Source organism: Macaca mulatta, chromosome 15 (assembly GCF_049350105.2).
Source record: "Macaca mulatta isolate MMU2019108-1 chromosome 15, T2T-MMU8v2.0, whole genome shotgun sequence".
Classification (NCBI taxonomy): Eukaryota; Metazoa; Chordata; class Mammalia; order Primates; family Cercopithecidae; genus Macaca; species Macaca mulatta.
Window position 1 is genome coordinate 37,537,005 of NC_133420.1, and position 26,298 is coordinate 37,563,302.

At 36.3% G+C, this 26,298-nt stretch overlaps 1 protein-coding gene and 1 long non-coding RNA gene across 3 annotated transcripts in view; both read left to right on the forward strand.

The window, feature by feature from the left end:
* Positions 1–2,300, forward strand: part of LOC144335150 (uncharacterized) — a 42,931-nt gene extending 40,631 nt beyond the window's left edge. The window contains exon 3 of one of the 2 annotated variants that reach the window (XR_013405631.1): positions 648–1,290. This is a non-coding gene — a long non-coding RNA (uncharacterized LOC144335150). Of the gene's footprint in view, positions 1–647 lie in introns of both variants that reach the window. The other variant, XR_013405632.1, reaches the window with a different exon arrangement.
* Positions 1–26,298, forward strand: part of MEGF9 (multiple EGF like domains 9) — a 109,974-nt gene that overhangs the window by 47,047 nt on the left and 36,629 nt on the right. Inside the window, exon 2 of the mRNA XM_015116946.3 lies at positions 8,759–8,960. Coding sequence (XP_014972432.2) covers positions 8,759–8,960 — 202 coding nt within the window. The remainder of the gene's footprint in view (positions 1–8,758; positions 8,961–26,298) is intronic.

A 26,298-nucleotide genomic window follows, 5' to 3' on the forward strand; every position in this document is an offset into this window, starting at 1 on the left:
CCGTCTCAAAAAAAAAAAACAAAAAAAAACACTTTTCTTTAAAAGTAGTGACTTTAATACTACACATCTCTACAAAGTCTAGTTTAACTAAAGAAATTCATCAGCTTTAATATTAAGTTTCCCAAGTTTTCAAAGATTTGTGGCAATACCTTGGCAATAGTCAAATGTAATTTGAGTATTAATGTTACTCTAGAGTAAGACTCTCAAAACAAAAATTCTTGTGTTGATAGTTCCTTTTCCCTAGAATGAGGCTTTTCTGAGATTCTTTTTCTTCAAACCTAAAACATAAACTATGGTCCTAATAAAAAGTACATTTTGAAATACACCATATACTTAGGAAATCAGGCCTGTAGTCAAGATAATATAGTTTTGTTGGTTTTGTTTGTTTGTTTGTTTGTTTTGAGACAGGGTTTCGCTCTGTAATCCAGGCTGAAGTGCAGTGGCACGATCTCATCTCACTGCCAACCTCCGCCTCCCGGGTTCAAGCGATTCTCTTGCCTCAGCCTCCAGAGTAGGTGGGATTACAGGCACATGCCACCATGCCTAACTAATTTTTGTATTTTAGTAGAGATGGGGTTTTGCCATGTTGGCCAGGCTGGGCTTGAACTCCTGACCTTCAGTGATCTGCCCACCTTGGCCTCCCAAAGTGCTGGGATTACAGATGTGAGCCACCGCACCTGGCCAGTTTGTTGGATTTTTTTAAAGAATCATTTGATGTACATGCAGAGGTTTGAGTTGTGTATTCCTACTCTTGATTTTGACAATATTTTTCCCTTTCTTTTCAATTCGAAAATCAGGAATGATGTAATTTTTGTGGATCCAATCCTAGGCTTGTGAAAATGGGTGACGTTCTTTGTTGAATAGATTAGATAGATTGAAAGTTATATTTACATGCATTTTCCTGGTCTTTGTTTAAACAGAGTAGGGTTTTTAATGATGAATCTCAAAAGGAAACAAACAATTGCGTATGAAAAAAGGATGGTAATCCTATACATCTTTATCTTTCATTTTTTTCCTCTTGTCTCTCATTGTACATGGGAACAGTTGCAGCCTAAGACTTAAGTTGGAGCCAAAGGGAAAAGAAAAGATTGTACTCCTTTTAGTGAAATAGCATTTTAAATACTAAAATGTTCCGCAACTCCTTATGCAATAATCAGCTGGAGCATTAATAACTTCCTGCTATCTTAAATGTAACAGTCACTTTGAGAAAGCCTCAATCATTAGTTGGATCCCCTGTGGACGCTGGTGCCACAGTTCAGTTGAAATAGTTGCTTGTGGGACACCAAGGCATCCTTCCAGCAACATTTTAAAAATTGAATCTAGTAAAACTTCATTGCTTAAAAAAATTTTTTTGCATATTTTAAAATTTATATCCAATGAAATTTACTCATTTGATGTGCAATAGTTCTATTAGTTTTGATATGTGCATAATCAAGATGCAAAATGGTTTTATTACCCCCTCAAAATTCCCCTGTATTGCTCCTTTGTAGTCAGCCCTTCCCTTCTGCCCCCACCTCTTGGCAAATCCCTGATCTATTCTCTGCCCCTGGCTCCTTTCATTTAGCATAATGCATTTAAGATTCATCCATGTTTTTGGATGTCAGTGGTTTATTCCTTTTTATTGTTGAATGGCATTCCATTATGAGAATGTACCATACTGTATCCATTCACTAGTTGAAGGACATTTGGTTGATTTCCAGGTTTTGGTGATTATTAATATCACTTATAAATATTTCTGTACAAGTTTTTGTGTGACTATAACTTTTCATTTCCCTCAGATACATACCTAGGAGTGGAATTGCTGGGTCATATAGTAAAGGTATATTTAACTTTATAAGAAACTGTCAAACTGTTTTCCAAAGTGTCTCTACTATTTTGTACTTACACCAGTAATTTTTGAAATTCCTGCATGCTTGCCAGGAATTAGTATTGTCAAATTTTTTTTGTTTGTGTACTTTAGCTATTCAAATAGATGGATACTCATTGCCTTTCAAAGTACAGTTTTGCTTTTTGACTTCCACTGAGTGGATGTTCCTATAATGTTTGCATTGTGTGTGCTGAGAATAGAACTATTTCCATCTACTTTTGCAAGTCAGACTGTAGTTCCAACTGTCTAAAATGATGATATATCTTTGGGACTTAGAACTTGAATGGCCAGTGCTCTGATAAATATTGTAAGTTTAGGAATAGCTTAATACAGGTTTTTTGTATTCTTAATAGATAACAGTATTTGAAGATATTAAAAAGCAAGAGTGTACTACCTAAAGCAATTTATAGATTTAATGCAATCCCTATCAAAATATCAGTGATATTCTTCACAGAAATTAAAAAAAAAAAACCCGAAATTCATATGGAATCACAGAAGACAAAGCAATCCTGAGCAAAAAGAAGAAAGCTGGAGGCATCACACTACCTGACTTCAAAATATACTACAAAACTATGGTAACCAAAACAACATGGCATAGGTATGAAAACAGACACATAAGTCAGTGGAACAGAACAGAGAATCCAGAAATAAATCCATGTATTTACAGCCAACTGATTTTCAATAAAGGTGCCCAGAACATACATTGGGGGAAAGGATATATTCTTCAATAAATCATGCTGGGGAAACTGGATATCTATATGCAGAAGAATAAAACTAGATCTCCCATCTTTCATCTTATACGAAAATTAACTCAAAATGGATTAAAGACTTAAAAGTAAGATCTGAAACTATAAAACTACTAGAAGAAAACACAGGGGAAATGCTTTAGAATATTAGTCCTATACAGCCATGAAAAAGAATGAAATCCTGCTATTTATGGAAATATGGATGAAGCTGGAGGTTATTATGTTAAGTAAAATAAGGCACAGAAAGTTAAATACTGCATGTTCTTACTCATATGTGGGAGATTAAAAAAAAATCGAGCTCATGAAAGTAAAGAGTAGAATTGGAGCCGGGCGTGGTGGCTCATGCCTGTAATCCCAGCACTTTGGGAGTCTGAGGAGGGCGGATCATGAGATCGGGAGTTCAAGACCAGCTTGACCAACATGGTGAAACCCCGTCTCTACTAAAAATACAAAAATTAGCCGAGTGTGGTGGTGTGCGCCTGTAATCCCAGCTACTCAGAAGGTGAGGCAGGAGAATTGCTTGAACTCAGGAGGCAGAGGTTGCAGTGAGCCGAGATTGCACCACCACACTCTAGCCTAGGCTGCAGAGTGAGGCTCCGTCTCAAAAAAAAAAAAAAGAATAGAATTGGAGGTATTAGAAGCCATGAAGGGTAGGTGAGAAGGAAGGATGGGAAGAGATTGGTTAATGGATACAAAATTATAGCTGTATAGTACTAAATGAGTACTGGTGTTCTGTAGCACAATAGGGTAAATAAATATAGTTAACTGTAATTTACTCTATATTTTCAAAAAGCTAGAAGAGAGATTTTGAATGTTCATAGTACAATGAAATGATCAATGTTTGAGGTAATGGATATGCTATTTAGTCTGATCATTACACATTGTATGCATGTATTGAAATATCACTCTGTATTGCATAAATAGGTATTATTATTACACGTCAACTAACAATAAAAGGGGTGAAATTGTTGTTCAATGAATGAAAAGGAGTCAGAAATTGAGTTTTGCAAAGGTGTTTATGCAGTTTTGCAAAAGGCTGTAAATTGAATTTCAGGCTGTCTTCCTGAACCAGATTCCTGTGAGTGCTCTGTATTAGTTATAGCCACTAGTAGTCTTCTAGTATCTATGCTTAAATGCAATAATTTTGTAATCATTTTAGTTTACCAACAGTATTGTTGTCAGGGTAACATTTATTTGTTTAGGAGATTTCCATCATGACTGAGGACATAATTTTTAAATTTTGTTATGCAAATTTTTCATTTACTGTTTTTATGGATTTTTATCTGCAAAGGTTTAATACACAATTGTACCAAACTGCTTGAGCATTACAGTTAATTCTAGCACTTAGAAATGACTTCAAAAAGAGACACAGAGAGGACACATTCATTAGGACATACAATCACAATTAGTATTTTTCAAAAACTCCCATCATAAATGCAAACAAGCTGAATACCAGAACACACCAAATATTCTCTGTGAGATGGTTAAAAGTTGGATGAAGAGAGAGCCTACAAGGTTTATGAAAGGCCTAGAAAAGGTCTTCAGTATGTTCAAGTAGATAATCTTTTACCAGGGCAAATGTTTGTGCACAAAGGGCAGGGCAGGTGGAGGTAGGTGGCAAGGGAACTTATGGGATTTGTAAACAAAATACTCTTATTTTTTTAGGGCTAAAAAACTTCAACTCTTGGCTTTTCGAATGTTTGAAAAAGTGCAGAATTTGATTTTCTCTGGGACTTTATGTGTCTATTTTCAAATACTTAAAGCAGTTTGGCAAAGAGTTTAGTTTCTTATTCTTCTTCAGGGTGAAAATCACTATATTTTATTGTTCTTCAGAAGCCAGACAACAAAAGGAAAAAATGTTGCCAAGATTTTGCTCTCTCTGAGAACATTTACATTACCCTTCTCTAATCATTTCTCTATAGAGTTTTCCAAAGAATTAAAGGGCTGAAAGGAAGCCTGCTACTCACATGACAGAGTTTATTCCGTATTTACTTTTAGGCAATTGAATGAGCTGTTCGGCATCTTATTCATACTTGTCTGTAATTAGTTTTTGGTGTCCTCTTCATATTGTTTCATTCCCATTAACATCCACACTGGTGACTTTCCATTAATCATGTTGCAGACTCCTTTGTGCTGTTCTGATGTCTAAGATTCTAACTCATTAAAAAGTCAGCACTTCCTCTTGTCTTTGGTCCTTCTCATTGCTTCTATCAATTGAAACTTCCTTCTTTTTCATATTGCCACATTTTTACTAAGGGGGCTGCATTATTTCTGCATTAACTCCTGTCTGGTTCCGCACAAATGTCTAGACCTGTGAAGGGTCTGAGATTTTACTTTACTTACAAGCTAACAAATTATCCTGGCACAATTTAATGAATACCCGGAGTGTTTTACATTTATTACTGTTGCTTATACTATTCATTTAACTTGCATCATTTCATTTAAGGTCAGTCACTGGGACGGGCCTTAAATTCTGAGTTACAAACAGAAAAGATGCCCATGCTCCCTGGCACTTGGTTTACTTTGTATTCTCTTCCTTTCCTTTTGTTATTTTGGGGAGAAGTATTAACATGATAGTGCCTTTTTGTCTTGATGTGTCAGCCCCCTTCTTATCCCTGGGGTGGTCTCTCTTGCTGAAACATTTGCCATTCACGCTGCTACTGTTAAATTGATTAGTACCAAGGATGTATAATAAATAAATGCTCATTTTTCATCTTCTCTGAAGCCGCATCCTAAATCCTTGTTTTTACCACTGTGTATTTTAAGGCACGCATATTGTTAATGAGTGGAGCCTAGTATAAGTAGAATATCATCTTATTCTCTACCTAGATGAGCCATAACATGGATTTCTGCATAATAGGAAACTAATTCTGTTTCCCAGACATTATTCAAAGCTGCTATGGTACTAAACCCATTGTCAGGCTTTTAGATCTTATCCTCAGGGTATAACGAAGCTATAGCCTGTGAATCTAACATCCGAATTGCATTTATTATTTTATCTGATAACACTTTCTACTTTTTTTCCAGCTGTTGTATTAATTATTGCAATACTCCAGACCACTTCCAGCTTAAGTATTGGCACTGAGTGGTATAGCTACTATTATGCCCTGTTTACAGGAGAAAAAAATGAAGGCACACAGAGCTTAATTAACTTGCCTAAGGGTATAAAGTTAGTGAGAGAGCAGGATTTAATCTTAGCCATCTACCTCTACAATCTGTGCTCATAACTCTTTGCTTTACTGCCTCTTCAAATTATTGTCATTTGAGAGGTTTAGGTAGTAGGTGTTGTTACGGATTTATAATAGGGACAGTACAGTTAGAGTTTATGGAGAAGTGAGTTTCAGCTGATTCTTAAAATAGGGAATAAGTTTGACTATGTGAAAAAGAGCACTCTAAGATGCACAGAATAAGCAAAGGTTCAGAGACAGGACTAACCAGAGTATGTTCAGGGAATAATGAAGATATTAGACTGACTATAGAAATAATAAATAACCAGTGAACTTGGTTAGTATTGAAAGTTTATCCATTAGAACTTAACTGAAAAAAATATTGAGTGTTTATATCTGAGTTCTTAAATTCAATTGGATTCTTTAGAAAATACTGCTAATCTTACTCATTGGGAACATTGACTCAGTTTTCAGATGGAAATACATTAGTAAGGAAATAATGAAATAAAATTCATAGTCTTTATTATAGAAAATTTTTTTTTAGTATTTTCATTTTTTCTTGAGCTAGTTCTACTGACATCAACATACTTTAATTACTTTAACTTGTAATAAAATAGGTCCAGCAGGAGGAGTTGAATGTAAGTTGAATTTCTGCCCGATTTCAGAAGAAAAATGTTATTTTAAGTGTTCTGGTCGTTTCTGGTGGAGTGAAGGTCCTGTCATGAAGTTGTCATTGGCAGTTTTACAGACCACTGAACGTGGCTTTGTTAGTTACAAAAACCACAACACACCTACACAGAAAGTAAATATCATGTGAAAACATGTAACTCTGTCAAAGAAATGTCATGTTTATGTAGCCTAGTGAAAATAAGAAATGGGAAGTAATAGGAAGCTCATTCCTTTCCTAAGCTTGAGGCTGAAGAAATCTGAATTTTCCTTTGGGTTTTGTGCACCACTCAAGTTTGAAATACACATAAAACAAACAAATAAGTTGCCAATATTTATTTATTTACTTTAGTTATTTTTTTTGAGACAGGTCTTACTTTGTCACCCAGGTGGGGGTGCAGTGGTGAGATCTTGGTTCACTGTAACCTCAGCCTTCCAGGCTCAAGCGATCCTCCCACCTCAGCCTCCTGAGTAGCCAGGACTACAGGCGCATGCCAGGATGCTCGGCTAATTTTTATACTTTTTTTTTTTTTTTTTTTTTTTGTAGAGATGGAATTTCACCATGTTGCCCAGGCTGGTCTCAAACTCCTGAGCTCAAGTGATCTGCCCACCTCGGCCTCCCAAAGTGCTAGGATTACACGCATGAGCCACTGCGCCTGGCCTATTTATTCGTTATTTGTTATCTTTACAAACTAGAAGAGCTGTGAAGAGCAGGGAAAAAGTGACACCAAAATTTAGGAATTGCAGAAGTGTGGGAGGTATAGAGTTGGCCAAGTGGGAATTTCTTTGAGGAATCTTTTGTTTTTACTTGTGTGGATAAATAAGCTGCTTGTGATTACATAAAGAATTTTGAAGCTTAATTTCCTTTTCTAGAATGGAGAAGCAAACCCCTTTATAACTCTCTATTTGAGACTCTGGATTTGTAGTTGTCTAGTAGCTTTTTGAAGTAATCAAAAATAATATCAAAGATTATTTTTTCCAAGCTAAACTGTATTGGTACAGTGCCATTTTATATAGTGCCTTACCTATTTAGAACTGTAATTTGTACCATAGATTTCTCAGGACCCTTTAAGGGTAGCATCATGGCTATTTTGGAATGGGACCTATTCCTAGGATATATATATTAATACAAAGTCCTCAGTTAATACTGTGTCAAGCTATGTTGAAAACACTTTCCTTTTGATAAAATGAATAGAGGCAGTAGCAAAAAACAAATCCTAACTGACCTTTAAATGAGTCTTTGCACTAGAAGTCTAAAACTAAGGGCTTCTCAATATTTTTATCCGAAGAACCATCTGACAGGGATATGGTGGGAAGGAAGTGGGGATGGTTAATGGGTACAAAAAAAATAGAAAGAATGAATAAGACCTAGTATTTGATAACACAACAGAGTGACTGTGGTCAATAATTTAGTAATTTATGGACAGTAATTTGATTGTACATGTTAAAATAACTAAAGGAGTAGAACTGGATTGTTTGTAACACAAGGATAAATGCTTAAGGTGATGGATACCCCATTTACCCTGATGTGATTATTACACACTGCATGCCTGTCAGAATATCTCAGGTACCCCATAAATATACACACCTTATACTCCTGTGTACTCACAAAAATTAAAAATTAAAATATTTTTTTTGAAAAGTGAAAAAAGTGAAACAAACAAGCAAATAACAAAGAACCGTTTGAAATATACTTAAAAGAAATGTTTATTTTCCAAATATTTTAATTTGGGAAAGACATTCAAATTGGGATTGGTTTTAACTCCCAGATCAGGATGAACCTGTAAACTTTCTCTTCTGGTTTTATTGTTCATCATTTCCTTACTTTAAAGTTTCTATTCTTCATTAATTTCTTCCTGGGCAGAACACATTAACTTATGATTCTAGCTATGGCACAATCTAATATGACCTTGAATAAGGTTACCAAAGTTAATCATCTGAGCCTTAGGCTTTTGCTGCTATACAATGGGATTATTTATTATTTAACATGTTGTCATTTCCAACATGTGCCCTTAGTGCCGTGTAGATAAGCCTGCCTTTGGTGGCTTCTAATTCAGAAAAACATAATACACACACACACACACACACACACACACACACACACACACACACAACCATAATTTATATACCCTATATGTTTCCTGATTTGAATAAACTAAACAGGATAGAAAGTAAATTTGAACTAGAGTTAATTTTATCTGTCCTTACAAAGTTGTCATGAAAATTTATTAAGAAAAATAAAATAGAGTTCATTTTATTAAGAGGGCCTTAAATCTTGGTTGGTAATGTCTCTTTCCTTCTTTCCTTTGCAGAGTATGTATGTAACTGCTCTGTGGTTGGAAGCCTGGATGTGAATCACTGCAACCAGACCACAGGGCAGTGTGAGTGTCGGCCAGGTTATCAGGGGCTTCACTGTGAAACCTGCAAAGAGGGCTTCTACCCAAATTACACTTCTGGGCTCTGTCAGCCATGTGACTGTAGTCCACATGGAGCTCTCAGCATACTGTGCAACAGGTAAGCAACAGAGGGTGGAACTGAAGTTTATTTTATTTTAGCAAGGGAAAAAAAAGGGTCCTACTCTTAAGGACCATACTGGTTTAAACAAAGGGGGATGAGGGTCATAGATTTACAAAATATTTTATATACTTTTATTCCCTTACTTTATATGTTATATTTAATGTCAGGATTTAAAAACTTCTAATTTACTGATTTAATTCTTCAAAAGCACTAGAGTTGCCAATTTTTCTCTGGGATAATTTCTGTAAATTTCATGGGAAAAAAATTATTGAAGAAGAAATCTGCTTTCTGGAAGGGCTTCCAGGCATGAAACCTGCTAGGAGGTTTAGAAATGTTCTTATGTTTATTAATATACCATTGGAGTTTGAGGAAATTTGTTCTTTGGTTTATTTTTCTCTCTAATCAAAATTCTACATTTGTTTCTTTGGACAACTAAAGCTTAACTTGGGAATACCCTAATTTATTTAACTAGTGGTAAGTAGACTGGTTTTACTCTATTTACCAGTATATTTTTGAAACCAAAAGTAGATTAAGCAGGAATTATCTTTAAAATAGTATGCTATTTGGAGGTGATTTAATCTAGTGGAATAATGTACTGTTATCTAAACGTTTGCCTTGTACCACACTGAAAGTAATTATTCTTTGACCTTATATGAGGCACTTGACTTTTTGTGGACCCCCAAGTCAAAAAACTGAAGAGACAGTATTAAATAATGAAAAAAATAATGACAGCTTATACTCAGTGTAACCTGGGGTGTAACCCAAGATCTGCTGCTACTTAGGAACTGGGTTCCTTGGGCAAGGAACTGAGCCTGTTTCTTCTCAAGGTTGTTGTGAAGATTAAATGAGTTGATATATATAAACCGCCTAACACATGTCACTCAATAAATTCTGGTTTGTTTTAATTTCAAAGGAATATTATGGGCTGAAATGAGAGAACATGTTTTAAGAACTTTTAGCTCCTTGACAAAGAAGTGCTTTATACTTTAGCAATAAATATTTTGGATGCTTTATAAATGATATTGTACTGTTATGGAATATTGTATCATATGGTAGCTTATTAAAAATGTAGAAGAGGCTGGGCATGGTGGCTCACACCTGTAATCCCAGCACTTTGGGAGGCCAAGGCTGGTGGATCACGAGATCAAGAGATCAAGACCATCCTGGCCAACATGGTGAAACCTAGTGTCTACTAAAAATACAAAAAAATTAGCTGGGCGTGGTGGCGCATGCCTGTAGTCCCAGCTACTCAGGAGGCTGAGGCAGGAGAATTGCTTGAACCCGGGAGGTGGAGGAGGTTGCAGTGAGCCGAGATCACGCCGCTGCACTCCAGCCTGGGGACAGAGGAGACTCTGTCTCAAAAAAAAAAAAAGGTAGAAGAGAACTTCATTAAGAAGTTTATAGGCTGGGCGCGGTGGCTCAAGCCTGTAATCCCAGCACTTTGGGAGGCCGAGACGGGCAGATCACGAGGTCAGGAGATCGAGACCATCCTGGCTAACACGGTGAAACCCCATCTCTACTAAAAAATACAAAAAACTAGCCGGGCGAGGTGGCGGGCGCCTGTAGTCCCAGCTACTCGGGACGCTGAGGCAGGAGAATGGCATAAAGCCAGGAGGCAGAGCTTGCAGTGAGCTGAGATCCGGCCACTGCACTCCAGCCTGGGCCACAAAGCGAGACTCCGTCTCAAAAAAAAAAAAAAAAAAAAGTTTATAATTTGAAATGCAGCAATAATCAATGCTTCTGATGCTTGGTATTTTAAAATAGTTATTTGTCTTAATTTTCACAGCAACTCCTTATATGTAGGTTACGAGATCACAAAGATAGTAAGTGCCAGAGAAAGAATTCCATATTAGGTCTTCCAATTCCAAGTCCAGTGTCTTTACCACTGTAGCATACCACAGCATATAGATTATATAGTTAGAAAACTGATAATCACTCTGTTCTTTGAGATTGAGAATAGAGTAGTAGCTTAACGCTATTCCCTCCACTCTCCCCAAAACATGCTCATGCAAGTTAGATTCAGAAGTTTCGCATTGCTTACCATTTTAAAAGATGAGATAATGTAAGTTTGTTCATTCTGGTGTCTCATGGAATGTCCACTACTTTCTTTGGAATAATATTCTGCAAACATATTTGCTTTGAGTACTTTTGGAGAAATAGAAAAGTGTTCACTTCTAGGCCCAAAGCTTTATTAGAAGAGAAGGAAATAAAGGAAGGATTAAGAGAGAGTTTTATAATAGAAGCTGTAAAAGAGGAAAAAACAATAGTACTAATATTTATGTACTGTCTTACTGTATTCATAGTTCTTCTGCAAATTATTCCTGATTTATCTTTTCTGTGACAGTTAATGCTACTAAGTTTTATTCTGAAACTCTATCCTGAAAATAGGTGGTAACCATAAAGTAATGGAAAAGTACACTAGACTAGTAATCTAAAGGCCTAGGGCAGGGGTCTGCAGACTATGGCCTATGAACCTAATCCAACCCACTGCCTGTTTTTGTAAGTAAGGTTTTATTGGAACATAGTTCCACACATTTATTTATGTATTGTCTATGGCTGCTTTTGTGCTATAGTGGCAGCATTGACTGGTTGTGATAGAGACTGTATGGGCTACAAACCTAAAGTATTTACTATTTGGCCTTTTTGTAAAAAGTTTACCAACCCCTGGTTTATATGGTGGTTTATATCCAATCATGGTGGGTATTTCTAGGTAATCATGTAACTTTAGGCAGTTCACTTTAACCTTTATTTTATTTATTATTTTATTTTATTTTGAGACAGAGTCTCACTGTGTACCCAGGCTGGTCTTGAACTCCTGGACTCAAGCGATCCTCCTGCCTTGGCCTCCCAAAGAGCTGGGGTTACAGGCATGAGCCATCATGCCTGGCTGAATTCTTTTCAGTGTTTGTCTTTTTATTTGTGAAGTGGAGATAATAATCCATGTCCTGTCTCTGTCCTGCATAAAGTTGTCTTAAGAATCAAGCAAGATAATGCATGCATAAATCTTTTAAGCTGCAATTGCTAGACAGATAATACAAGTAATTATGGGAACCATTTATTGAGCATATGCTATATGCTAGGACACTCTGCTAACTACTTGATGTGCATTATCTCATTTAATCTTTTTTTTTTTTTGAGACGACATCTCACTCTGTCTCCCAGGCTGGAGTACAGTGGCACGATCTTGGCTCACTGCAAGCTCTGCCTCCTGGGTTCATGCCATTCTCCTGCCTCAGGCTCGCAAGTAGCTGAGACTACAGGCACCTGCCACCACGCCTGGCTAATGTTTTTGTATTTTTAGTAGAGACGGGGTTTCACTGTGTTAGCCAGGATGGTCTGGATCTCCTGACCTCATGATCCACTCGCCTCGGCCTCTCGAAGTGCTGGGATTACAGGTGTGAGCCACCACACCTGGCCATCTCATTTAATCTTTACAAAAGCTCCCTTGAGAACATTATTATTTTCCCATTTTGACTGAGAATTTTGATGTTTAAAGTTAACTTGACTAAGTTTATACACTAAAGCTGCCATTCAACTCATTTAAACAAATGTAATACGTAAGCAGAGTCCACAGAATGACTTCAAAGTTTGTGTTTTTCCTAGTAGAAAGCCTGTTGATATTTAACACCCAAATGTCCTAGAATTAATTACCTCTCAATTCAGTGTGTTTTGGCTGATGATTATAAAAAAAGATGGGACATATTTACATTTGTGTCCCAGAAATAAAGCCAAATACTGCATTTTAAACAAAATAATATGTGAGAAGTCTGTGTTAAATTCCAAATAGGTAGACTGTCAGCATCACATGTCAACAATTTGAAAGGTGCACCAAATATCAACAAAGAGGATATGTAGCATGTTACTACTTGTAGCCACTGTTAACCTTAGGAATGGTTTTTGCTCAGGAAGTGATGTTTTCAGCATTTTATATCCTAACATAGGAATTTGTTACTTTTGTATAGGTGCTTTACTGTGTTTTAGTTACACTTTAGGAACTTGGTTAGTTGTTTGGGGTTGACATGAAATGAACTGTAATTTTTTTCAGTTAAAATTGATAAATAGGTTTTTTGTTAGTATCTCATGTAGAATATCTGATATTCAGTGATGGACGATTCATGCAAGAGGTGGAAGAGAACAATAATATTATTACTACCTCACTTAATGGTGGAGATATGTTGTGAGAAATGTGTTATTAGGCAATTTCATTGTCACGCAGCATCATAGAATGTACTTACACAAACCTAGATGGTATAGCCTGCTGTATACCTAGACTATATGGTATGGCCTGTTGCTCCTAGGCTACAAACCTGTACAGCATGTTTCTGAACTGAATACTGTAGGCAATTTTAGTACAATGGTAAATATTTTTGTATCTAAACATATAAAAGATAAAAACGGCATGCCTGTCTAGGGTACTTACTATGAATGGAGTTTGCAGGACTGATAGTTGGTGTGGGTGAGTCAGTGATTGAGTCATGAGTGAAAGTGAAGGCCTAAGATATTATTGTACACTACTGTAGAATTTATAAAGTCTGCACACTTAGGCTACACTAAATTTATTTTTAAAAAGTTTTCTTCAATAATAAATTAATCTTAGCTTACTGTAGCTTTTTAACATTATAATCTCTGATTTTTAAAACTTTTTGACTCTTTCTGATAACACTTAGCTTAAACATAAGCCCACTGTACAGTCGTACAAAAATATTTTCTCTTTTATATCCTTATTCTATAAGCTTTTTTCTATTTAAAAATTTTATTTTTTACTTATTAAACTTTTGTGTTAAAAACATACACATTAGCCTAAGCCTACACAAAGTCAGGACCAATAGTAAGTACTGTCTTCCACCTCCACATCTCATCCCACTAGAAGGTCTTCAGGGGGAATAACATGCATGGAGCTGTCATCTATGATAATGGTGCCTTCTTTTGGGATACCTCCTGAAGAAACTGCCTGAGGCTGTTTTAGTTAAAAAATTTTAGTTTAACAAATATGCAGATGTACACTCCAACATAACAATAAAAACTGTAGTATAGTAAATACATAAACCAGTAACAGTCATTTATTTTCATTATTATTATGTACTGTGTATAATTGTACATGCTATACTTTTATATGATTGGCAGTGCAGTAGGTTTGTTTACACCAACATCACCATGAACACATGAATAATATGTTGCACTGTGTTACCACAGCTATGATCTCACTAGGTGATGGGAATTTTTCAGCTTCATTATAATCTTAAAGGACCATCATGATATATTCTATACATCATTGACGGAAATGTCATTATGTGGCACCTGACTATATTATTTTTCCATTCTATATGGACTATTTTCTGTGTGTACCTACCTGATAGCTTCTGTTATCCTTAGTAGGTTTCTTTTTTTTAATGAGGTAACACATGATTTTATATTATCCTCATAGCATCAAAGTGTATTGATTTCTCAAATCCTGTATCATCTTCTTCTAAGTGAAATCTGGAAGGACCTTGCTTCCCCTGCAGCCCATGCAAGTAATGACTGTTTTCTGTCTCACACTCTTACTTCTGGACCTGGAGTTGCAATAGATCTCTCTCTTGCTCTTCATTGCTGCTCTCAGAGTGCTCTTCCCAGCCTCCTTCCTAAAAACTCCTTTGAAGCTCATGGCAGCTGACTGTGCTGTCACACCTCCTTGTTGCTGTTTCTACTCCTGGGCACCAGGCTTTATTTCTTACACTTGGCTCACTGTTATCTCTGACACTACACTTGCCATAGTTTTAGATGACTGCAGTATCTATAGATAAGCCTAACAATACTTGGGCTTCTCAGTTTCTTGAAACTTACTTCCAGTAAGTTTTCCTCCATGCGCCTTCCAGTCTTTGTTTCTTTACTTGCCCTATTTCTTGTTTGTCTTTGGCATATCAAACTTCCGAGATAAATTTATACTTCTGTTGGTCACAACAGAGTAATTTTTTTAGTTTTAAAAAATATTATTAAAAAATAAAGGCCAGGCGCGGTGGCCCACGCCTGTAATCCCGGCACTTTGGGAAGCCGAGGTGGGTGGATCACCTGAGGTCAGGCGTTTAAGACCAGCCTAGCCAACATAGTGAAACCATGTCTCTACTAAAAGTACAAAAATTAGCTGGGTATGGTAGCATGCGCCTGTAATCCCAGCTGCTTGGGAGGCTGAGGTGGGAGAATTGCCTGAACCTGGGAGTTAGAAGTTGCAGTGAGTTGAGATAGTACTATTGCACTCTAGTCTGGGCTGTATCAAAAAAATAAAATAAAATAAATAAAATATTATTTCAGAATGTCAGGCAATTTGTCAGAACAAGTAGTGTATCACAAAAGTAGTTTAAAAGCCTGTATTTAAAGGAAGTCTTTACAAGGAGGCTTAGGAGGTCTAAATCCACATAGCCCTAAGCACTGAATTTCTTAGTGGGAAGTTAAATTGACGTGAAACTAGAACAGAAATGGAAAGTTGTGGGACTATGTACTTTGCAAGAAGATATGAATGAATGAACTATGAGGAAACAGCTCTGTTCTGCTCTGCTAGAAATTATATGTGAGTGGGTAAATGGAGAAAGGAAATTGTGGACAATAGTGTGATGATGTGTAATAGAAAGGAGTGGAATTTGAAATTGGTAAACTTGGTTTCTATTCTTGGTTCAGCCACTGGCTTACTGTGTGATGTTGATTAAAATGGCTGTTTGACCTCTCTGAACCTCAGTGCTTTTATCTGTAATACATCTAACATGAAGGATTTTTCTGATAATTAGTACAAAAATACAGTTAGATAGGAGAATAAAGATCTAGTGCTCGGTAACACAATAAGGTGACTATAGTTAACAATGTATTTTGTATATTTCAGAAAGCTAAAAGAGTAGATTTGGAATGTTTCCAACACAAATCAACCCATGGCATGCTTATATAAAAACCACATGTCCTCTACAAATATATGTGACTATTATATATCCATAAAAATTAAAAAAGTTTAAAAGAAGAAAACTAAATTGTGCGCATAGGTGTGTGTGTGTGTCTACTTAGACTGGCACATAGATTCAGCTCAATAACTCTCTAGTAGTTGAATCTCTTTTTGGTTTTTGTTTCTTTTTTTTTTTTTTTTTTAGACAAGATCTCACTCTGTCACCCAGGCTGGAGTGCAATGTGACTCAATCATAGCGCACTGCAGCCTCAACCTCCTGGACTCAATGGATCCTCCCACCTCAGCCTCCCAAGTAGCTGGACCCAATGGCATGTACCACCACGCCTGCCTAATTTTTGTATTTTTTGTAGAGACAGGGTTTTACCATGTTGCCCAGGTTGGTCTTCAACTCCTGGGCTCAAGTGATCCACTTGCCTTGGCCTCCCAAAGTTCTGGGATTACAGGCAGGAGCCACCATGCCTGACCTGTTTGTTTGTTTGTTTGTTTATTTATTTATTTTTGCTTGTTTTTTTTAAGTGAGGAATAGAATTAGTGTTATACCAAAAAGGAGGATTAAATCAGCCGCCCTTGAGTATGAGAAGATATTGGGGTATTTGTTTTTTGTTGGTATGCTAGAGAAGAAATTGTTCATTATAACAGAAAAAATTATCTTATTTTCTTCAATTTTTATTTAAAAACCTATTATACCTTTTAAAATGGAATGTTATATATTTTGGAATAATAATAGCTTAAACTGAATACTTGCTAGGCATTATCCTAAGCCCTTTGCAGTTATTAATTTATGTAATTCTCATAGCAACCATATAATATAGGCACTATTATTACTATTCTCATTTGTACAGGAAAAAAAAGGCAAATTAGGTAATTTGCCTAATTTGCTGCATAACAGCCAGTTAGTAAAAGAGTTGGAATTAATACATTTGCAGTCTGGATCTAGAGTATATCCATATCCGTTATGCTGGTACAGCCTTTCTCAAAATCTCAGATATTGAGCAAAGAGAGTGAGTATTGTAAGAAATTTGATGCTATGGTGCAGACTTCTTGATATTTTCTAGAAATTTCTTCTAATTGTCTTTTGGTAATCAGACACTGACCCTGGTATGATGTAGCTCATGTTACATAAATAATAACTCTTTGTAAATAATAACTCTTTGTAAATAATAACATGTTACGTAAATGATAACTCTTCTTTGTAAGGACTAATCCTAGTTTTGGCTTAGTAGAAATTAGAACATGAAAGGACCAGCCCTTTGATGAACAAATATCAATTGCAATATCTATTGTATTGCCCTTCCTTTTTGTTAGGCACTTTGGAACATTGCTTTTGCTCTTGTCAAGAAATTTATAATCTAATCTGTGCAAAACTATGAAACACATACAATACAAAATAGTTTATGAATATATGCTTAATTTGTAAGTATAGTAGTTTAGAGTAGAAAAAGAACAGGAGTAAGTAAATTGAAGTGTAATAGGAACGGCTTTTCCTATTACAGGAAAATAGGAAAGGGGGTCTTACAAGTTATGATTTAGAGAGGCAGAGAGATGAGAAGACCTATCAGGAGAAAAAAAAACATGAAAATTCCAGTGAATTTCCTAAGATTATACAATGACATGAGAAATCTGATATCCTAACACCAAATTCTCTTCTGTTGTGACCTCTCTGTTCTCTTTTAAAAAATAAGAGTAGAAAAGTGGATTCAATTCTATCCTGATTCCCTCATCTATTTGAAGTCTGTGGAACTAACAATTCGCTTTTAAAAAATTCATTTCCCTATTCTTTATGCCCATATATTTTAGTGGGAGTCGCCCCAGTGAGGGTAGATTTTGGCTGCAGGAGTCAGATGTGGGTTGAGCAATGTCTTTGTGTGCAAACACAAAGTTCTTTTTGTACTGACAGATGTCCACCCCCTCACATCACCATTGGTGTTCCAACCTGTTTAATTAGAAGGAACTGGTCTACAATATCTGAACCTTTCAGTTTTGCTTTTGGAACACATTTCAAATGTTTTTCCTGATTTATATTTTGACATGTGCTTAATAAATGAATAGAGAAATCCGGTAGCATTTTATCTCAAAAAACAATATGCTTAGTGAAAGTGTGAATCTCAATATAGCTCTTAAAATGTTATCAGGAATGACTTTATATGTAAACAATTACATATTGATTTGAGACTTTTTTGCCACTACAACCTCTGCCTCCCAGGTTCAAGCAATTCTCTGCCTCAGCCTCCCGAGTAACTGGGATTATAGGCGCCTGCCACCATGCCCGGCTAATATATTTTTGTATTTTTAGTAGAGACAGAATTTCACCATCTTGGCCAGGCTGGTCTTGAATTCCTGACCTCGGCCTCCCAAAGGGCTGGAATTACAGGCGTGAGCCACCGTGCCTGGCCTAATTTGAGATTTTTTAAATATATTCACGGTAGGTTAGCGTACAAGGTGCATCATTTTAGACTGTCTTAGATAACAAAGTAATTCTGTATTGGTCTAATATCCTTTTCCATAAAATCTGTCATTGCTGCTCCACAGTAAGTCTTCCTCATCATCATAGGTTCTTGGAAACTGCAACTTTAAGCAAAACAAGGTACAACAAAACCAATTTTACCATAGGCTAATAGATATAAACAAGAGTTTAAGTGCATACGGCATGTATCTGGTCACAGAAACATCACTAAACTACTAAAAAAAAGACCAAAGACACTTCTAATAACAAACATTGAAATAAATGTGAGCTATATATATATGTAAGAAAATTTAATAACAACTAAGAAAATTATTTACCTAGTTATTCTAGTTTAGGGTCGTGGGTGACTGGAGTCTGTCCCAGCAGCTGAAGGCAGAACCACCCCTGGACAGGACACCATTCCGTCACAGAGTGCATTCACACACCCCGCCACACTCAGTCATCCTAGGATGATTTTGACTGCCAGTGAGCCTGATATGCACATCTTTGGGATGTGAGAGGAAACCAGAGTACCCAGAGAAAACCTAGACCGACATGGGGAGAACATGCAAACCCCACACAGATAGTAGCTTCCACTGGGAATCATTTTTCTTCAACAATGTTGTACTGGAACTACATTATTTGAGGACTAGCTCTATAGTGTATCTTAAAATTTACAGTCAGCTTTCCTTATCTGTGAGTTCCGCATCTGCAGATTCAAGCAATGCAGGTTGAAAGTATTTTTTTAAAAAACAATTAAAAATAACAGTACAACAATAAAAAATGAAAATTTAAGAAAATATAAAACAATAATTATTTACATTGCATTTACATTGTATTAGGTATTATAAGTAACCTTGAAGTATCTGGGAGGATGTGCATATACAAATACTGTGCCATTTTATGGAAGGGACTTGAGCATCTGAAGATTTTGGTATGGTGGGAAGGTCCTGGAATCAACCCCCCATCCCATGCTCAGGGACAACTGTCTTTACTCTTTTGCATTTTAATTATGGGAATGTGCCCCAGGTTAGAAGGCAAACTTATGAGGTAAACTGATGCCAAAATAAATTTCAAATGGAAAGATGACAAAACACCTTGGAGGCTTACATTTGTATAGGGCTCTGAAGATCATCTCTTGTGTAATATGAGACAGTAACAGCTGCTTTTGCAAACTCTTATTTACTACTTTGCCTATAATTCTGGAAGATTAAGATAAAGGTTATTTGATCGCTAGAAACAATCAACAATTTAGAAAAAAGTCATTTCATTCATGTTTTATTTTTAAAAAGAGATTGCATTTGCCAACTATACGTCAAAAGATGTTATCTCTGTTCTCAAGGAACTTACTGGCTAGTGGACTTGCAGAGATAGACTTGCAAGTCAGGGAGGTCTTAAGAGAGGCAGTTGCATTTGGATTGATATTGAAGAGAGTAGAAATTTGTATAAAAGAAAAAGACATCTTCACTGATTGCAAGTGGTTCACTATTTCTTGAAGACAAAGCTTGGTAGTAGTGGGGAAGAAGGGTTGAAAGGGAGTAGGCAATGACAGGATGACATTTTTGTCTATTTGTCTACTGTTATATCTCCAACACCTACAACAGTGACTGGCACATACTAGATACGCAATACATACTTGATGAATGAACAGAGTGAATGAATGAATGAATGAATGAAGACTAAACGGGGCCAAGCCATGAAGGCCCTGATGTGCCTTGTAAATACATTTATCCATTGAAGAATATTTAACAAGAGGTGACATCAGATTTGTTTTTTGGAAAAATTACTCTGCCAGAAGTCTGGTGGTTCGAGAGAGTGGGCTCAGGCAAGGAAACCAGATTGAGAAAACTGTTGTAACAATCTAAGCAAGAGAACTTAAAGGCCTGACTTAAGATAATATTGGCATTGACAATGGTGCTGGAAAGGAGAGAATTTAAGAGATATTTGGAAAATAAAATATACAGTACTAAATGGTTGCTTGTCTATGGAGAGAGAGAGAAAGCAAGAGAGAGAAAGAGAGAGATGACTCCCATGTTTCTGGCTTGAGCACATAAGTGAAGAGCTATTCTATTATTAATAACTAACTAAAGAGTACAGATAGATAAGCAAGTTGGAGGAAGATGATGATGTTAGGTTTCAAAAATGTTGATTTTGAAGTGACTGTGGGACATTCAGGTAGAGATGTCTGGGTAGACACTTGAAAGTAAACATTTGCATATTCTTTGTGTGTCAAACTGAAAATCTAACCTAGCATATTCTTATGCTATTTTGTAGAAAAGCAGAACAATACTTCATTCTTTTTTTATTTTAAGATGACTTTACTCTGTACCCCAATTATTCCTGCAGTTATACCAATCTCTAGTTTAAATTACCTTTTTGGTACACTTGAATATTTTTTTCCTTGAAAGTCGACTTTTTAAAGGTAGCCATCTTGATCAAAAGTAGGTAACTGTCCTTAGCCTTGATTTTATTGTGATTCATTTGATTCAATAAATGCTTGTGCAGGACCAAATGGCTTATGTCTTAGAAGATATCAAGTATGTTAAGTTCATGGAAAAACAAATTAAGTTTGAATGTTAATAAATGGTCAGAGAAGAGCTTGTTCAGAAAAAGGCACTGAGTATGTTGGGATTTGGGTATAAATAATACATATCTAATACAGTCTGGAAAGCTCTATGTTTTTTTCAGTGGACTTTTGTCTTAAAGTCTCCATTCAATACAGGGCATAATCTGCCCTCCTAGTCTAATTGTTAACTGGATATCAGCTGTAGTTAAATGAATAAAAAAAAAGCAAAAAAAAACTTCTTTCCAGGTCTCGGTGACCTTTGTGAACATTAACATGTCACAGTTTGTTGATAAATTGCCGTTAATTAAACATGTTACTGTCCCTAAGCCATGTTGCAGACTCCTTTACTTATTTCATTTTATTAAGCTAGTTTTAGGCCAGTTTATAATTTTTTAAAGAAATATCTTATTAATTTTGTTCTTTATAGTGTTAGATCATTTATTTCATTTTTCTGAGAAGCTCCCCTCTAAATCTGTAGTTGAATATATGCTAATAGTTTAAATAATTAAGTTTGTATAAATGCAGTATTTGGTATTATGGTTTCTGTTGAATAAAATAAATACCTTATACCAAATACTGCATTTATCTGCAGGCAATTTAATAAGCCTTGTGAGAGATAAAAGATAATAAGATAATAGGTCTCATTCAAAAGGAGCTTCTGGTCTAGTAAGGACACTATTAAATATATGTAAATAGTTACAATACAAAGTAAAAATTGACCCACATCACAAAATACAGTATAAAGATAAAATGTTAAGGGGATTAAGAAGCTGGGAGACATCACTTATAGCTGGAAAACTCAGAGCTGAATTCATTGAGGAGGTAGCTTTTGATCCCAACTTTGAAGGAAGGAAAGAATTTAGACATACAGAAGTGAAAAAAGATGAGAAAGGACTTTACGGACAGGAAACAGCAAGATTAAAGTCTCAGAGATGGGCTTACTGAAGATGTCAAGTGGAAGAGGAGTGGGGGCAGGAAATGAGTCTAGTAAGTCCTGTTGGGGTCAGGTCACAGGGAGCCTTTAGGGCCAGACAGATGATTTGGGTTTTATTCACAAAGCAGTTTTTAAGCAGGAGAAAGATCAACACTGGATTGTAGCAGTAGGAGAATGAGTAGATGTAAATAGGGAGAGATTAGAGGCAGAGTGAAAACTAACAAGGGCCAAAATTTGGCTAATATTTTAGGGTAATATTAGTGAGAATGGGTAGAATATTGAAAATATGGAGAGTAATCAGAAGGGTGATATGCCATGACAGCCGTGTTTCAGTGCATAATTCTGTGGAAATTTTGTGATTTTTGCATTAATACATACAAATCTAAAGGTAGTTTGTATTTCTAAGTTGAATTTATGGAAATGCTTAGGCACAAGGTTCCTTCTCAGGCCCACACCCTCTCCCTGTGCTTACCATTCTTCTTTTGTTGCCGGCTGCAGAAATTGAATCTGCTTTCCTATGCTCCAGCAGTTGCTACCACCCACTGTATCCCATGGGATTTTTATTCCTGCATAAGCCTTGCTGCTGAGTGTCAAGCCGTGTCCCCATACCCATATTCTTTCTGCATTACTGAAAAGAAACCCAAAGGCCCTTTACCTTTTAAGAGTTTTTAAAACTGTTAATCTTTATAAGGAGGCCTTTGAGGGTAGCAAACATAATAGATATTGGAAAGTTGAAAGCTTATATAATTGACAAACTTTACTTATTTTATTTTTCCAATTAATTACTCTGGCCCTCATATGCCTAAATAGCATAAAGTCAAGTACTCTCTCCTCTTGAGGCAACACATTATCCAACAGGTAACTAATTGTCCAATAACTCTAGGGGTCTGTCCTTCTGTGATGCTAGGTATAAAAGGAATGTGATTCTGATCAGTTCACTAATCCTACTGTTTCTCACTGCTACATGGAATTGCTGGGGTGAAGCCTGGTCCCTGAACAACCTAATGGATGGATGATGCTTGCTCACAACTGTGATGATGCTTTAACTGGTCCAGATCCTTGCAGAGGCAGCAATGATTCTTTAAGGGAGGATGAACCCACTCCCTTAATGCCACATTCTTTCAAGAATGCTCTAAATTGGGTCTCCCAGGTTCTAGATCTTAACAATCAACTCCTTCGGTTTATATGTGCAGCCACATCTCATTGTGTAAGCCAGTCCCAAGAGTACTTTTTGAGGACATTTTGTAGAATATTTTCACTAACAAACCTCAAACCTTCTTCGCTTCCCAGGGCTTAAGCGCGTTTCTTTAATCACTCAAAATATACAGAGTCTTGTTAAACCCTTCTCTCAGGACAGTAGGGCCTGTTCACGCTATACTTATGTAACTAAAGGAAACACAACTTAAATGATTTTTCACAGTCAGGAGGATCTGCTTCAAGGTTATTTTCCTACCTCTGCCCAAATGGCAAAGCAGTTGCACACTTCTCTTGCTAAAGAAGAAAGAAACTACAAATTTAATCTTTATAAACATCTCTCTTATAGGGCATTTTACTCTACCTAATATGTTTTAAAGTCTTACAAACATGTAGTGTTTTCCTGTCTGTAGTTTGACTTCCTTCTGAGACAAAAATACCACACAACTTGGCAAATGCTCCTGACATTATTACTACCACTATCAACTCCAGAATGAACAACACTAACATTTACTGACTGTTTACTATGTGCCAGGGTAAGTGCTTTATATTTACTGTCTTGTAAGGATAAAATAACAATTAATTGAAGGTGGTATATTCTGTTTTACAGATGAAGAAACTGAGACTTAATTTGCCCCAAAACAGACAACTAATAAGTGGCAGAAACTGGCTCAAATTAACATCTGTCTGACTATCCTGCCTTCAGTAGGTCCTAGTGTTTGTTAATTGGTTGGCTGAACCAATGCTTATTTTCAGTAAGCCTGATAGCCATCCTTTAAGTTTAGCTATCATACAAACAGATTCCTAGCATTAAAAATTATCTTCTGTGTGATCAAGATAACATCATTAGCAATATGTCATGAATAGTATATATCCCTAGTGTGATGAGATGAGAAAGATACATTACCTCTGTGACAGTCTTCCTCAAAATTCATAACCTCATTCTAATTGTGACAAGAGATCAGACACACCCAAATTGAGGGATATTTCACAAATAACTTGACAAGTTCCCTTAAAAGCTTCAAGGTCATAAGAGACAACAAAAGACTGAGAAACTATCAGATTGGAAGAGGCTATGGAGACATGATGAGTAAATGCAAGACAATATCCTAGATTAGATTCTGGATCCAAAAGATAACTGTGGAAAAATTAGGGAGATCTGAGTAGTTAATAGTATTGTGCCATCGTTAATATCTCCTTTTTGACAAATATGTCCTGGTTACATATGAAGTTAAACAGGCCGAGCCTCTTGGTGCCTCACACCTGTTATCCCAGCACTTTGGGAGGCCAAGGCGGGAGGATCGCTTGAGCCCATGAGTTTGAGACTAGCCTGGGCAACATAAGGAGACCCTGCCTCTACAAAAGATTACAAATTAGTCAAGCATGCTTGTAGTCCCAGCTACTTGGTGGCACATGCAAGTAGTCCCAGCTACTTGGGAGGCTGAAGTATGAGGATCAGTTGAGCCCAGGAGGTCAAGGCTTTAGTGAGCCATGATGGCACCACTGCACTCCAGCCTGGGCAACAGAGCTAGATCCTGTCTCAAAAAAAAAAAAAAAAAAAAAGAAACATCAGTGGAAGCTGGGTGAATGGTATATTAGAACTTTCTGTACTATCTTTGCAACTCCTCTTGAAATCTAATATTATTACAAAATAAAAAGTTAATAGAATTGTTATTTGAAGCAGTCATTCAAGGGAATATAGATAATATTATTTATTTGAGGGCAAAGTTGGTCCTTATGGTAATTCTTAGCCTTAAGTCCAGAAGAGAAATTAGGATAAGGAAATAAACTTACTTTGTTGACCTGCCATTTTAGATATATGACATTGTGGTTAGAATGTACAATCAAATTCATAGCCTATTTTAATATTCTTTTTTTTCTGCAGTTTAAAATGAATAGCTTCTAAGACACATGTTAGTAGACTTAGGCTAAAATAGAAGGCCTCTTGTTCCCACAGAGAAGGCTTTGTCTTCCTCTCTATTCCCTGAAAGAAAATTAAATCATCATGACTTTTTCCAGCTCAGATTTTTTTTTTCATAGCAAGAAGTATGTTTCCTAGAGGATGGAGATAAATATGGGACTGTTCAGTTTTTTTTCCTCCCTGGATGTGATTTCTTCTCAAAATACCTAAGTTTGTGGATCCTAGAGGGAGACTTGGACTTGAAGTTTCTTTAGATTTTCCATAAAAAGGGACACAAATACTTCAGCCATGATTATTTTGACATAGTATATAGGGCTAGTTTTAAAACTATGAATTCCATTATTATGGCTCTGTGTAGATTAAATGAATGTTCTGGTGTGATATATTTTGTGTGTTTCAACAATTTGGGGTTTTCAATTTCGTTTTTCAGTTTGGGGTTTTCTACATACACTACAGAAAGAACATAGGCATGTTTCTCACATTGCCAAAAGCAGTAATGCAAATATGGCTTATATTGTCAATAACAAAATCTCTTCCTTCTCTTCTGCCAGTTTCCAACACATATACCATGACCATTTCTTAATTAAGTTTTACTTTTGCTGGCCTTGAATTGATTTTCAAAGGGTTCTGCAATTGAATAGAATGTCCAATAAAACAGGTATTGTGGATATTTGAAGGAAACATTTTTACAGAGAAATATATTAGCTTTCTTCACTAACATGTTCACCTAAAGAAGCTGCATAATCCAGGAGAGGCAGCAGGAGGAACAGAAGGAAATTAAGATTCATTGAACACTTTAAACCTCCATTCTTGATATTTTACACATAAAACCTCTCTGACTTCTCAGACAACTCATCCGTTTTGTTCTTAGCAGCTAAGTTACTTAGCGACGTGGCATAACTAATAAATGGCAGAACTTAGTTTTGAGCCCAGATCTGTCTGGCTCCAAGTCTCTTCCCACTGTACCCTGAAATAGAATAGGCAAGATTAGATATGGCAGTGTGAGCATCTCAGTGTAAATGCAAGGCTAGCTGTGGGTGAGTATGACTCATCAGTTTAGATATTGGCCTATGGAAATATAAATCTAGAAATCAGAACTAGGCTACAAGAAAATAAATACTAAATAGAAGGCAACAATAAAAATTGTTGAGACTATACATACAGAATCATTTGAAAGGAAAAGGCAGGAATTAGGGCATTATAAATATTTAAAGCTAGGTCTGTGGTTTGGGTGTCAGAACATCTGACTTGCTTGGGTTTAAGTTAAAAGGCAGGCATTTGATATGTGAGAAGTCTGAAAGCAAGTGTCATGGACCTAGTCATTGGGGTGGAAAGTGGAGAGGCAGGGCAAC